Here is a 14605-nt window from a genome sequence, read left to right on the forward strand (position 1 = left end):
AGCAAATAATCTGCCGCGGCTGGACCCAAAAGAGTCACATAGGCTCAAAAAGAGCCACAGAAGATTCTAGTTGTATTTGAGGAGAGTGTCTGAGTGTCTAGCTGGTGGTGCTGACAACTTGAAAAGTAATGAGAGATTCACTCCTAACACCTGAGATGTTTAGCTTGAACCTCCCCCAAAACCAATGCCTAAAGTCAGACCTCGCGTGAAAGAACCGTGTGGAGTTCCATGCCTCCCGGAGATGAATTTTGGAGTAACTCTGATTTCTTTTGCGCCTCTGCCTGTATCCCTTCCTTCCCTGGGTCCTTGGGGGTGTTTGATATTCTTTATGAGCCTTTGGTGTAAAAAGGCTTGTGTTCCCAGCCTCCAAGCTTGAGGAGGACCATCCAGATTGGAATTCTCCAGTCTTGGAGCCCAGCCGGCTTATCTCCTTTTGTTAAGTTGGGATCAAAAGCTAAGAGTAAACAGACTATATGTTTCAAGCTAGGTACCTGTTACCGGCTGATACTTTTAAGTCAGTCCCGGGATCATTAAAGGAGTTAATATGAGTGAGATCATTTCTTAAAATGTAAAGCGCTGTGTAAATGGAAAATATGGCTATTCACATGGTTTCCCTCCTAAGATCCTGTGGTCGATTAAGGAGTAAATCTCAAAGAGCCTGGTCGCTCAGGATTACCGCGTGTGCATATGTATGTGTGTGTGCATATCTGTGTGAGTACACACGTGGGCACATGTATGCATATATTTGCACATGCGTGTGTGTGTGTGTGTACTTGTGTGTTCAGGTATGACACATGCTGGAGGCAGGGAGGGCGAGACAGATGATAAGGGGGTTTGCAGTCCAAGAGGCTGGGTTCGGATCCCAGCCCCAGCACTTCCTAATTATGGGACCCCCCCACATCTGTCCTTACATGTGGCCTGGTGAGCTTTTCTGGACTACAGTGGTCGGGGGAGGAAGGCGGGTTCTACCTCTAAAGGAAACGTAGTTGCCTAGAAGCTGAAGTGGGAGCCAGAGTCCAAACCATTGGGTACCTACCCTCGGTGAGCACAGGGCACCTGCCTTACAGGTAGATACCTGCCCCTCCTGGGGTTGCTGCATAGTGACTGTCCCAGCGCCATGGCTTGGGTGCAGATGAGGGCTGCAGGGGGCCTGGTTATTTGCCCCCAACTCCGATCACCTTAGGAAGCTGGCCAGAGGTGGGGGAGGCCCCCAGCCACACCCTTTGGTGCCGAGGGAACAAAAGGTGGGTGGCCAGAGCGTCACATTCTTGCCGGAGGGCCCAAGAGGGGCTCCGTGGTGGGAGAGGCGTGATGCCAAGCCCTGTGAGTAAGCGGCGGGGCCTGGCCTCAGGGCCTGGGCTTCCCACCCCCCAGTTTCCCAACAAGCAGCCCTGAGACCCTGCGAAGGTCAGCTGCAGTCTGAGGACGAAGGCCCAGAAATCCAGGCCTGTTCTTAGGGAGCCTGGAGTCTGTGAGTGCAGCAGACCTGTGAACAGGTATGTTCCCTCCTCCCTCCTCTGTATGACAGCTGATCAGAAAGTGGCCTGGTCCCCAGCCCCGGTCCAGCTGAGGCTGAGATGTCTGGGGCTCCCCCCCCCACCCCCGTCACGGAGCAGTCATGTTTGTAAAGCTTTTCGCCCGGAGGTACCCTGTCCCTTCTCATCCCTTCTCCCGAGGCCTGGCAGCGATGGCAAAACTAATACCATCATTTTATCAGGGAGACAACTTGAGCGGGGTAATTGCAGCATCACGCGGTGTCCTAGTTTCATTCGATTATTCCTGTGGGCAGTGGGTGGAAAAGCAGCTGGAGAGCCTGGGTCGGAGGCGAGGAGCCCCTTCTGGTGGGCGAGTTTCAGCCACAGGCCCAGGTGGACACAGCCAGGCGTTCTGTACCCTCATCTGCCTGTTGCTAACGCCGCTCGTCTCCCTGAACGCGCAGCACGTTCAGGCATTTGGTTCCATGCTGGTAAAAGGGAACTCCGAGAGGACATACCTAACGCTTAGCCTTCCTCAGAGCCTGGCCGGGAAATTGCTTCCCACGGTCACAGGTGGGAGCCGGTTTTGCAGAGTCGGGAGCTCAGCCTCCCTTCCAGCACCTGGATTTATTGAGAGCAGGTGCCCGGGGCCCTGTGAACCGCTCCCCCCGCTGCCCGCCGGGCATTGCTAACGGGGTTCTGGGGGTTTTCGTGTCCTTGCACATTTCCAGGGAAGGGGTCTGTAGCCTTTATCAGTTTCTCAAAGGGGCCTGTGACCTCCCAACAGTTAAGAACCACTGATCAGAGTCCTCTATCCTTTTTGCTTCGTTACCAGACTGCTTTTAAACAATGCTCTGATTTCTCGCCACGGGTCCCTTCCAACTAGCGTGGGGAAAATTGTCTGCACCGTTAAATCGGCCCGGCCTGATGCATGGTCTACAGGCGATGTGTTTTGCCTTTCTTTCTTTCTTTTTTTTTTTAATTACTTTTTAATTCCAGTTTATTTACAGACAACAAAACAAAAATTACCTTCCTGCCTAGCAAGCAACAGCAATTCACACACGGCTTAAAGAATGTAAGAGAACTCTCAAGTCACGTCTTTTGACCACTCAGCCCTTGGATTTCATACATACTCTATTTTAAATTTGTCATAGCAGATCTGAAGTTAAATCAAGTATTTTCCCACAGGCTTCTGGAAATGTGGTAACACTGTGTAAGGCTAAGGTATACCACATAAAGATCTGACATGTGTCTGTGCACTATGAAAGGGTCACCACGATACGTATGGCGACTGTCCCTCACCTCACACATCGTGCCTTCCTTGAGAGCAGCCAGAACATATGAGACATGCTGAGGGCACCCTCAGGTTATTTCACTGATTCCTAGGGGGAAAAAAAAGTACTTGACTGGTCCATTGCTTCTCACGTGAGGAAAAAAGGCCTCTGTGTTCTGTGCCCTGTCTCTTGGAAGTGGGACACATGCAGAGTCCGTGTTCTGTGACTCTGTGCCCCGGGGGAACACGTGTTATCTCGTGTCATCCTCTCGGCCGGCACTGTGAGCCCATTCTACAGAGGGGCACACTGAGGCATCACGAGGTTACATCGCACACCCAAAGACGCATAGCCAGGGTTTGAGCTCTGGCTTCAGAGCCTCTGCTCCATCTGCCCCCCTCCCCGAAAGAGAAACCAGCTGCTGTTCTGTTCTGTACTTTATTTAGGGAAAATCCCAGCCCTCCCTGCAGGAACTGTGGGCTGGCAGCCGGGCTGGTTTTTTAATGGGAAATTTGAACAGAAGCCTGCGTATTCCAGAACTACTTTAAATTTGGAGACACGTGAAACTGTTTTCAAACCGCTTACAAGTTTATCATACCCCCTCCCCACCTCCCACAACCACCTGTGTATCTTGGAAGCAGGAAACCGAAGCTTCAGAGGGCCCGAGGGGGCCACGTTTGGGTGGAGAAACTGAGGACACAGCATCCACTAAAGTTGGAAGTGGGGTACCCCCAGGGAAAATCTGGGGCCCTCGGGGACGGAGGCTGGGGTTCACCCTCTGGGTCTGTCACAACTCTCTGACTGCCCGGTGCCTGGCTGGGTGTTGCAACCGGGGGCCGGTCCCAGGACTGAGATGCTGGCAGTGGGGTCCCCCTGAGGGTAGTGGACTCCGACCCTGCCCCGGCCAACTTCCCCATCTGGGCAGCTCGCATCCTGTGTCCCCCGTAAATGCGGACAGGGTCATGCCATCGTGGTGGGGAGCATGCTCTTGGAGCTGACCGCCTGGGTGGACTCCTGGCTTCGCCGCTCCTGGGCGGGTCCGGCATGCTCTCAGGTCAAGTGGGAATATTGGGAAAAGGAAGGTGCCTGACCCACAGAGCTGTGGAGGATCCTCGACGAGTCGCTGCCCCCGCAGGCCCCCAGCCAGCCTGTGCCGGGACAGATGGGCATCCAGTCCTCAGCAGAACACTGCCACGCCTACATCAGCCTTGTTTCACCCGTGAAACAAGACACTGTCCACTCTGCCAGCCTCTCTCTGGGGCGCTCTCCAGGCCCCACCATGGGCACCAGCAAGGCCCAGGCCATGGCCAAACTGTGGTGTGTGTGTGGCAGGGGTGGGGGGAGGGGGGCGGGAAGTGGACAGTTGGCTCTTGACCCCCAGGAGGCAGGTGAGCTACAGTAGGACTCTCTCCAAAGGACCCGTGGCCTTCAGAGCCTCAAAAGATGCATTGACTAGGGTGGGGGGCTCAAGGAATAGGGCACTGGGAATGGGGGGGGCCTGCGCCTGGCTGCCAGGTCCTGTGCCACTCCTGAGAACTCACACCAAGTTTGTTTTCCAGGAACCTGGGCAAGTCGGGCCTGCGGGTCTCCTGCCTGGGGCTCGGTGAGTGTGGGGCCCCCTTGGTCCAGTGCCCCCCAAGGGAGCAGGGGCTTTGGGGGGGACTCAAGGGGCCACTCCTGGGGGTAAGGGTAGGGAGCCAGGATGGGGGGGGGCTCTGGTGAGGCTGTTGCCATGGCAACCAGGAGGTGGGGGTGTCCTAGGGGAGAGAGGGGGGAGACAAGGCAAGTTATCAGAGCCCTGTGCCCACACAGCCCCCTGCCTCGTGCCAGAATATTAGAGAAGCACGCTGGCCCCAGGTGTGTCTGGAGACCATCTTCGTTCCTCACGTGGCAGAGTCCTCATAAAGGGCAGGTGGATTTTTTTGCCCGGATGTGAGTTCTGCTCCCAGAATACACTGTCCCTCCACCTCCATGGAACACCCAGTATGCTCCCGCCACACCCCTCCACACACATACACGTGTATGCCGTCCAGCAAGAGTGCGGGTGTGGCTGTCAGACGTAGCCTGTTTTCAGGGAGATACCCCTCATCCTGCTCCGTGTGGCCGGTCACCAGAATGGGAGCCGCGTCAGCGTGAGCCCCAACGAGCAGCTCAAAGATCTGCACCCGGCTGCCTGCTCCAGGCACGTCCTGTCCCCCAGGTTGGTGGCCCCAAGAGAGGAAGACTTGCCCTGAAGGCCAGGTGTCCACATGTGCCGAGGACATGCTCACTGCAGAGCAGAGGGGCACGGTGGCCTGTGGCTGCCCCCCCCCCCCCCCCGGCCCTGCAGTCTGAGGACTGAGCACTGTGGGGGAGGTCCAAGCTCCCTGGGGAGGCTCTCTGACTTGAGTCTGTGTGTCTCCTTCCAGGAACATGGGTGACCTTCGGAGGCCAGATCACCGATGAGGTAAGACGGGGCTCCCTCGGCCCCCAGGTCCCAGCAAGGGCTGCCCACTCCGGGCACATGGTAAAGTCCACCACATGAACCACTGGGCCTGTGCTCACAGTGGCCACCGCAGCCTCCCTCTTTCTGTTCTTCAAGGGTGCCTTGACCCTTTGGGTAGCGGGAACGGTGAGGTGAGCCACGGCAATATCGAACGGTCTTGTGCCTGTGCTTAGCGGCTGGGTGCCTTGGGGCGTCCATGAGTCCCCTAAAGGCACAGAAACTCCGGCTTCTCACCTGCACACCTATTCCACCACTAGCCAGGAAAATGCAGGCAGCGCATGCTTTCCAAATTACAAAGCCTGATGGATTTCTAAGCTGCTCCGACAGAGAACACCCACGCGGATCTGGAACTTCAGTAAGTATCCGTGGAGGTCATTCCAAATGCAGATTCGGCAAATTTGACCGCAAGGTGAGGACTCTGAGTGGCTCCCCATTTCACCGAGCTCCTAACTGCGTTTCCCGGAGCTGCCGTGACGGTACTTGCTGGGGCTTCTGGCTTCCCACTGCCACGCGGCGTCTGCCGTGGAGAGGCGGGTGCACCCCGGGCTGCTGTGCACGTCGGGCCAGTGAGTGAATATCCTGGAAATGAGAACAGTGGCATTTGCTTAGAGAGTCCTGGACATCTGCACAAGAAGCTTTCCTCATGTCTGCCCTACTTACTCTCAGAAAGGTCACGTTTAAAAATTAATCAGTGAGTTCATCTGAGACCGTGTTAGCTGTGATTGCTCGGTTCGTTTTCAAAGGAAAAGCTTTGCTTCCGTCAAAATCGAAATGTATTTAACTTGTGCTTTTGTTCCGTTTTGGTTTTGCGGCAGTCGCTGGCCCTCGAAGTCCCTTGCCCTTGCTTTGGGGGTTCTGGCTCTGGACTATCTCAGGGTAAAGTGAGGGGTTTTTAAGGTGCATGGAATTGTTTCGCCTTCAGCTACCAGATTGGTTCAGAGCACTTAGAATATAAAGTCGGAGCCCCGGAGCCCATGTGGTTCACCCTAAGGAAGTAGTGGGTGACTCACCTGTTTCCCTTTTGACGTGGAGGGAAAGGACTTATTTTCCCCCACGTGTGACGTCTTTGTGAGAAAGATACAGAGAAGTGGCGAAATCATAACCATCCAGTTAGGTGACGTCTTCACCAACAGATACATTGCACCCTGAGTATTGATTAACGATCCAATGGCGGCCTCGCTGGTTCCAGCCTCCGCCGCGTCTCCGTCCTGTATATAGTGACACGTGTGAAGATACCAGAAGTCGTTTCCAGATGACACAAAGCTGGGAGGACAGCGGACACAATAGATGACAGATTTGGGGTTCTAAAAGGTCCTGGCAGGCGAAAGTGATTGAGCGAGGGAGCAAACAGAATTTTCGTATTAAATCCTACATTTAGTGTCCAACAAGATCAATACGTCAAGGATGAGGGGCCCACCTCGCCGCGGTTCAGATGAATGGCCGGGTTTTATTCTCTAGCTGGCTGGCTTCCTGCCCAGACCAGGGTGGCCACGGGCCACTGCGCATCCCAGACGGGTGCCCCACCTGGAGCACGGTGTGTCCAGAGGAAGGTGCTTGCCCTGCCAAAGAATCCAGAAACAGGGTCCTGTTTTTAGAGCTCTCTTTTGTACACGAGACGCCGTGATGCCGGGGAGATACAGAAACAAGGAGCCGGTGGATTTTCTGTGGCAAAGTGGTGTTCCCCGGCAGGACTCCGCAAACGGCAGTGAGCAGCATGGCCCTCTGGCCCCCAGCCCAGTTTTGGTCCTTTTTTTTTTTTTTCTTTTAATTAAGTATATGAAACATAAGATTTGCTATTTGCATCGTTTTTATTGTGGTTAAGTGTGCATAATATAAAATTTACCACGTTAACCGTTTATAAGCATACAGTTCGGGGGCATTAAGTACATCCCCTTTGCCGTGCAACCATCACCACTGTCTATTTCCAGAATTTTGCATCGCCCTAAACAAAACTCTGGAACCATGAGGGAATAATCCCCCAGCCCCTGGGGAGCCTCTATTCTACTATCTCTATGAATTCCACAACCAGGTGTTTATAAATAAAGTTTTATTGACTGGTGGGCACGCCCACTCATTTACATATTGTAATGGCCACTTTCCCAGAGCTCCACCGCCCACAGTCTTTACTCTCTGGTCCTTCCCAGAAAAGGTCTGCCGTTCCCTGCCTTCTGGGTTCACAGCAGCTCGCTGCAAATGTCTGTGGGGCTGTGGCCCCGGGGAGCCTGGCAGAGTGTTAGTAAAGCTCTGATCATGTGGCCTGGTGTGGGGGCCGCCCTGGTCAGAGTCAGGTTTCCAAACTCTAGTCTGGTGCCCTTCCTGTGACCTGACACGGCTGCTCAGGTGAAAAACTCCTCTTCAGAGCATGCGTTCAAAGCGGCCCGGGCATTAAAAATCTAATAAGGATAGTAGCTAAAATCTTCACATTTATTTATTTTTTTAACTTGTTTAATGTTTATTTTTGAGAGAGAAAGAGAGTGTGAGCAGGGGAGGGTCAGAGAGAGAGGGAGACACAGAATCCGAAGCAGGCTCCAGGCTCTGAGCCGTCCGCACAAAGCCCGACGCGGGGCTCGAACCCTCGAACCGTGAGATCATGACCGGAGCCGAAGTTGGACGCTCAACCAACTGAGCCGCCCAGGCACCCCTAAACTTGACATTTATCATGACACTCCATCCTCCATCGACCCAGGGAGGTAGTGTTAGCCCTATTCCGAGGACACAGAGCTCCAGAGACACGTCAGGTGCCCGAGGTCTACCTGGAGAATCCTGGAGGGGGGCCGAGGTCTGGGATGGGATGGGTTCCTGGTCCCCTGAGTAGGAGCAGAAGGGAGGAGGCCCACGTGTCTCCTAAAGTTCCTCCTGCCATTAGTTTCTGATGTTGGAAATAGCCACTCACAAAATAGAGGCCCCATCACATAAAGTAGGACAACACCCACAGAGCAGAAGTCTTCAGAAGTCACATTTTGAAGAATGACGGGAACAGGCCCAGAGAGGGTGCGTGGATAACAGCACCTGCAGCGGTCTGTGTGTTAGAGCCGTAGTTTTGCAGGGAAAAAGCATATATTCACATAGAAAAACCTGAAGAGGAATTATACCAAAATCCTAGCATTGACAAAAATAAAAAGCCCAGCCCTGAAAATTCCTGTGCCCTCATTCTCTTTCTCATCGTCCTGGTGTGGTTAGGATCGTGTTTATGTCCTTCTGCTAAGCGACAGGTGAAATGGGACGGGTGTCCTCCGAGTCAGAGCCTGCTAATCTTCCATGCATGGAGGCCAGGGCCTGGTTTGTGCGAATTTGCCCAGCTTCCGTCCTCCGTGGGGGTGGGATCTAGGCGTGTTCACAGCACTTGTGCTCTAGCTCAGTGAACAGGAGGAGGTCTCCCTGGCACAGGAACGGAGGAGCAAGGCGTAGACAGGGACAGTGAGGAGGTGGTGGGGGAGGGCGGTCAGGAGGCCACCGGGGCCAGCTGAGGACGGTCTCCACCCAGCTCGTGCCTGGTGGCCACCCGCAGAGTGCCAGGTCCCTGTCATCGGCTGCTATCTTTCTGGGGAGGGGGACAGACCGTAAGCACATCTTATCTCTGAGGGCGAGATGTGTCCTGTGGCTGCATTAACGAATTACCACCAACTGCATGGTTTTAGAACTACAGAAGTTTCTTTTCTCACAGTCCTCTGTTTGTGACCACATCACTCCAGCCTCGGCCTCTGTGGTTACGTTCACGCTCGTCTGTGTCGGATCCTTCCTCTGCCTCCCTCCTACAAGGACACCTGTAGCATTCAGGGCCCACATGACAATCTGAGAGCATCGCCTATCTCAAGACCCTTAATGTAGTCACATCTACAGAGACCCTTTTTCTACCCAAAGGACCATTCACAGGCTCCAGGAGCCGTTACTTAGTCAACCACAGAGAACAAGAAAGCAGAGAAAGGAGTTCTGGGATGTGGGCTCCCAATTTATGCAGGACGATCAGGAAAGCTGGAGTGAGCGTGAGCCATGTGGTGATTCAGAGAGAGAGCATTCCAGGCCAAGGGAACAGGACTGTCCCCAGCCTCCAAGAGGCCACAGGAGGAGCCTCAGTTCAAGAGATGGGATCAGAGGTGAGGGAGCAGATCTGGTGAGGACTTTGGCTTTGACCATCCGTGGCAGAGAAGCCACTGGAGACTTTTGGACAGAGGAAATTTGACCTGACTTAACTCAAAAGGCTCACTCTGGCTGCTCCACTGAGGACAGCCAGTCCCTCCCGCCAGATGGTGGGGGCTGCTTCTCAAGTTGTAATGTATGCATGTACCTCCCGGAAATCCAGTTAAAATGCAGGTTCTGCTGTGACAGGTCTGGGCCAGAGCCTGGGATTCTGCATTTGTGATGCTGATGCTGCTGGTCTGTGGACCGCACTTTGCTCAGGTAGAGTGTTGGAGGCAAGGACAGAAGTGGAGAGAGTCAGGGGCTACCACAGAAACCCAGCCGAGGGCATTCTGGCTTGGACCAGATGGCTGCAGTGGAGGTGGGCAGGGGGGTCCAATTTTAGATCAGCTTCAAGGGGGAGCTGGAAGGACCGGCCAAAGTTCTGATGCTGGAGTAAGAGAAAGCTGGGCAAGGAGGAGGCCCAGGTGTTGGACCTGCGCACAGGAAGGACAAGACACAGCAAGCTACCCTCCTTCTACCCACCCCCCTCCACCTACTCTCCCCCTTCCTGCCTGACAAACTCCTAACCATCCTTCAAAACCCAGCCGTGTAAATCCTGACCCACACTACAACATGGAGGAACCTTAAAGGCACCAAGCTAATGAGATAAGCCAGCCAGTCACAGAAAGACAAACACTGTGAGACTCCACTCATATGGGGTGACTAGGGGAGTCAAAATTATAGAAACGGAGAATAGATGGGTGGGCACCAAGGGGCTGGTGGGGAGGGAGGCATGGAAAGTTAGTGTGTCAGAGAACAGAGTTTCTGTTTGGGGAGATGAGAAAGTTCTGGAAGTGGGCGGGGGTGATGGCCGTACAACATGCAAGTACTTAATGTCACAGAACTGTATACTAAAAAGGTTAAAGTGGTAAATTTTATGTTATGCATATTTGACTACAGTTTTTAAATCGTTTTAACTAATTTGGGTTGATTTCCAAGATGTAGCGTGAGAAGAGCAGAGAGCAGAATATCCACAGTGGGCAGTGTCTGAAGTATCAAAATAAAAGCCCTGGCCCTGAGTCACCTCGGCTCAGAACCCTCCCCAGGAGGCAGCGTCACCCCCAAACCGTCTGTATAACCCTGCCGGGGCCCAGCGCTGGGTGCTCTCCCGGGCAGAGCTCGGGCAGCTTGGTGGGACGCACCCCGGAAAAGTCTGGATGAAGACAAGACGAACTGGTGAGGGAGCCTGCTGTGCCTGGAGCGCTGAAGAGCAAGAAAGGGACCCCCGAGGTGGAGAGAGACGCATGGGGGTTTGGGGGAGGCTCCGGGAGGGCGCCCGGACGCCTCCCGACAGCGTGATCACACTTAAGTGCCAGTGAAGCCGTCAGCCCTGCAGGTGGATCCAAAAAATCCTCCGCGGACAGCCTGACCACCCCCTGGGCTTTCTGACTCAAACGACAGCTGCTGACTGATGGGAGTTAGCTTTGGCCTGCTCAGTATCAGAAATATTTGGGGTTCCTTGCCCACGTTTGAAAAATCAGGAAATTTTTACCACCCCCAAATTCCCTGGATCTCTGGCTTCTCTTGAAAAAAATCAAGGAGTGTGGTCACGCTGAGCTGCCTTCCCAGGGGCAGAGACGGAGTGTGGGTTCCCCACCGGCCACCGGCCTCACCCTCCATACCTGTCCGGCCCGTGGGGCTTCTGAGTCCGGTATGGAGAGAATCTCTGCGAACCCGAATGTGGCTGGCTGTTCGTCCTACGGGTTTTGAGGGTTGTGGAGTGTTACCGAGCCCACCCTGGGCAGCTGGGGACGCAGGCTCGGCACCCAAGCTGAGCTTTGAGGAGTGAGGGGCGGGGGAGTTCGCCTCCACGACTCTCAAAGGGACACCTGCGCTGTCCAGAGGACCGGCAGAGTTCTCCGCTGCAGCGTGGGGGGGCTGCTGATGGCAGGGGGGCCTCCCCCGGCTGCTCGAGCCTCACCCCCACTCCCAGTGGGTCACTGCTGCTGAAGCGCAAGCTCATACTTAGACCAGCCTGGACAGCAAACTCTGGCCTCCCGTGAGGCCAGCGTGCCTGCCGGCTCAGGGTGGCATTTCCTCCACCTGCAAACAGTAGTAACAGCATCCTCGTGCGGTTGCTGGGAAGGAATCGGGCATGCGGCCACAGGACACCTTTAAAAACCTATTCATTTCCCGCCCCCCCCCCCCCGCCAGATCTACCGCCCTCCTATCGGGGGGCTGTGTTCAACCCAGTATAGGTGCTAAGCTTTGTGATGACCCAACAGATAAGAGTCCCGCTTGCCTGAAACTCGCAACCCATAAGCTGTTCCTTCTTGTGGGTCCGCTGCTGAGAGCTGCCTCCACGCCTGTCCCGCGGCAGGAGAGGCCGAGCGGAGCCCCGGGTGCAGGGCGTGGACGCCCAGGGGACCCCCCAGCCACGAGGCGATGCCCTGGAACCCCAGGCACGCCCCCCAGCCTGGCAGGACAGGGCTGTGCACTAGCAGCCTGGTTTTCTCATTTCAGATAGCAGAGCAGCTGATGACCTTGGCCTACGACAATGGCATCAACCTCTTCGATACTGCAGAAGTCTACGCGGCGGGCAAGTACGTGTCTTTTCTCGTGTGGTGCAGGCCGTGGCTTCCCTGGGAAGAGCCAGAGCTGCTGGTACTCCGGTCCTTGTTCCCAAACGTCCACAAATGGGCCTCCCACTCTGCCTGCTTTTCTAAAGTCTAAGTGGCTTCAGAAGGTGTTGTTTTCATGGGGCCAGAATTGCAGAACACTGGGACACCGGTCACTTACTAAACTCCCCATGTATCCAAACACAGAGAGGACCACAGTCCCTCTGGTGCCTGAGATGCTGTGCTGGGCCAGAGCCTGATTAAGCTGTCGTCCGTCCCCCGCGCTCCTGCGGCCAGCGCCACATGCCTGACATTCCCACGTCTTAATGGTACAGTGAGGGCTGCAGGGAACAGCAGGGCCTCTCGAGCTGGGGGGAGCAGAGTCTGGCCAGCCGAGCACTGTAGGAAGCACTTCCCATCTTGGCAGTGAACTTCCCTACTCAATTATGTAAAAGCCCTCTTCAGCCAAGGCTGCTGGCTTCAGTTTTAAAGACTAGCTGTAATCAAATCATCCACTCTCCTGCATCGGGTTTCCAAAAGTCAGCTTTTGTTTGTGAAGTCATCTGTTGGCTCTCTGTTCGTCCTCCCTCTGGCCCCTCCTGCCTGGGGCGAGGCAAGTTCCCATCAGCTGGGTCGGCTGCAGCCTGGCTGGCTGTGCACCGTGGCTGCTGCGGGGCCAGCACCTGCCTTGAGGGCTCTGGGTTGTTACCTGCGGCTTGAGTTGGGGCCCAGAGCTCTGAGAATCAGGGACCCAGCAGGGCGTTTTCTCAAGTCTCAACCCAGGGTCTGAGGATCTGACAGCCCCAGGAACCTGCACTGGGACCCCCAGATCTCCTCAGTCCCTGTCAGCAGCTCTCTGCCCAACCCCCCCCCCCCCCCCCCCCCCCCCCCCCGCTGGCAGCTTCTTCCCATCAAAGTGAAATGCTTTCCAGACAGATGAACCAAGCAAAGGGTCAGAGGTAGAAAAGCCCGATGCGGATGCCAGGCCCGCAGGCGTTCCCTGGCCCTGCTCCTGTCTTGGTTTTGCTGCCCATGAGAGCACGCGGGAGACAGCTCCAGGCAGCCTTCTCGGGCTCCAGATGGCCTGGCCCCCGTGTACAAGCCTTGCATGCCCCACTCCACAGCCGCCACACTCCCTGTGTCCCTGTCTTCACTCCCCCCAGAGAACTGGACACCCAGGGCTGGCATAGCAGAGCAAACGCACTGGGTATCTGGCAGCCTCAGGGCCTATCGGAGCCCCTTGCTGGCAGCCAGGGACTCAGAGCAGCTTCCGGTGGGTTATTGTTACCCCTGGAGCCCACTGCCCTCATCCTGTCCTCCTCTCCTCCGCACGCCTCTGCGGCTCCTTCCCAGTCCAGCCCTCAGTCCCATCAGTGGCATGGTGCCAGCAGTGACCCACACGGGAAGCAAGGGACAGGCCAGAAGAAGCTGTTCTGGGGGGGAGTGGGGGGGCTGCCGGGCTCCTCCGGTGGCTTCTGGGCCCGGCACTGTCCCTCTTGCTAACCAGAATGCCAAGCACATATTTTGCTGAGCCCCCTGCTTCTTATGCTGATGCTAATTTGGGCGCTTACCAGAGAGCTGCAGGATTTCTGTACCCGCTCCACCACCGCCCCCCCCCCACCCCACCCCAGCCCCAAGCAGATGTCAGGCTTCCCAAATGCAGGGCCACAACAATTCACAGCCACAAGCAACAGGCTTTGATTAGCCGATGCTCTACAGCTCCTGCAACCCCAGGACCACTCCTCATTTTTCTCCCTTCCTCCTTTCCTCATCTTTTGTCCCACAAACGAGGGGCCAAGGAATAAAAGGAAGAGGCCCAGGGCTGAGTGAATTTCTGTACATCTTGACCATGAATGACGAGCATTCAGAATGTATGCTGAACAGCTTGCAAATTAGAGCCCATTATTTCTGAGTGGATGACTCAGGCGCTTTTATAATTGGAATGTAGCACTGGGTATGGATCATTCTCCGTCTGTTGTTTTTACTCAGAAACATTTCGCTACAAGCAGAAAGTTCTTAAAAGTTAAGCCAGCGCTACAGTGCCAGGCAAGGCTGGAACAGCCCCGCCCGTGACCCCCGCTAGCCCAGGTTTGGTGCAGGGCCAGAGTGACGCCAAAAAGAACAGAGAGCAGTCCTCATGGCGTTTGTCTCTTTAGTGTTCAAAAGCAAGAAACAAGAGAGATGCACGCACCCACACACGTGAGCACACACACACGCGTGCACCCTGCTGGAAATTCAGCCCCTGGCCCTGAATACATGTTGATCGTCTCTGAAAAGAGAGGATGCACTTGATGAATAATTTACCTTTTTAAAAAATATATATACACTTCTCTGGAAACTTCACCCACGGAACGTTGCCAAACATCTTCCCTGGTGAATTTCCAGCAGGCCAGGGAAACGGGATACGGCAGGCCTCGCCAACAGGACATCAGCTCCTTCCTTCTCTGTGAGAGCTGGAGCCGTCTGCTCGTACAGGCTCCTGCAGGGGCACTGCTCACGGCCACCTTCATGGGGGGTGACAGCCGCTCGCAGGCTCTCTCCTCGTTCCGGAATGAAGTGTCCAAGGCAAGGCGAGCATGAACAGCCTGGCTCTCTGGCCCCAGTGGCATTTCCACAGAGGGGACCAAGTGGCCCATT

The 14605-nt window shown here is 55.2% G+C and overlaps 1 protein-coding gene across 11 annotated transcripts in view; it reads left to right on the forward strand.

The window, feature by feature from the left end:
• The window catches only part of KCNAB2 (potassium voltage-gated channel subfamily A regulatory beta subunit 2), an 86009-nt gene that overhangs the window by 56230 nt on the left and 15174 nt on the right, over nt 1–14605 (forward strand). For all 11 annotated transcript variants that reach the window (XM_086715507.1, XM_086715514.1, XM_086715513.1 and 8 more), the window contains 3 exons: nt 4306–4349; nt 5155–5192; nt 11874–11953. In XM_086715507.1, coding sequence (XP_086571633.1) covers nt 4306–4349; nt 5155–5192; nt 11874–11953 — 162 coding nt within the window. The remainder of the gene's footprint in view (nt 1–4305; nt 4350–5154; nt 5193–11873; nt 11954–14605) is intronic.

The sequence above is a fragment of the Puma concolor genome, chromosome C1 (assembly GCF_028749965.1).
Source record: "Puma concolor isolate L17-30 chromosome C1, mPumCon1.1.hap2, whole genome shotgun sequence".
Lineage (NCBI taxonomy): Eukaryota > Metazoa > Chordata > Mammalia > Carnivora > Felidae > Puma > Puma concolor.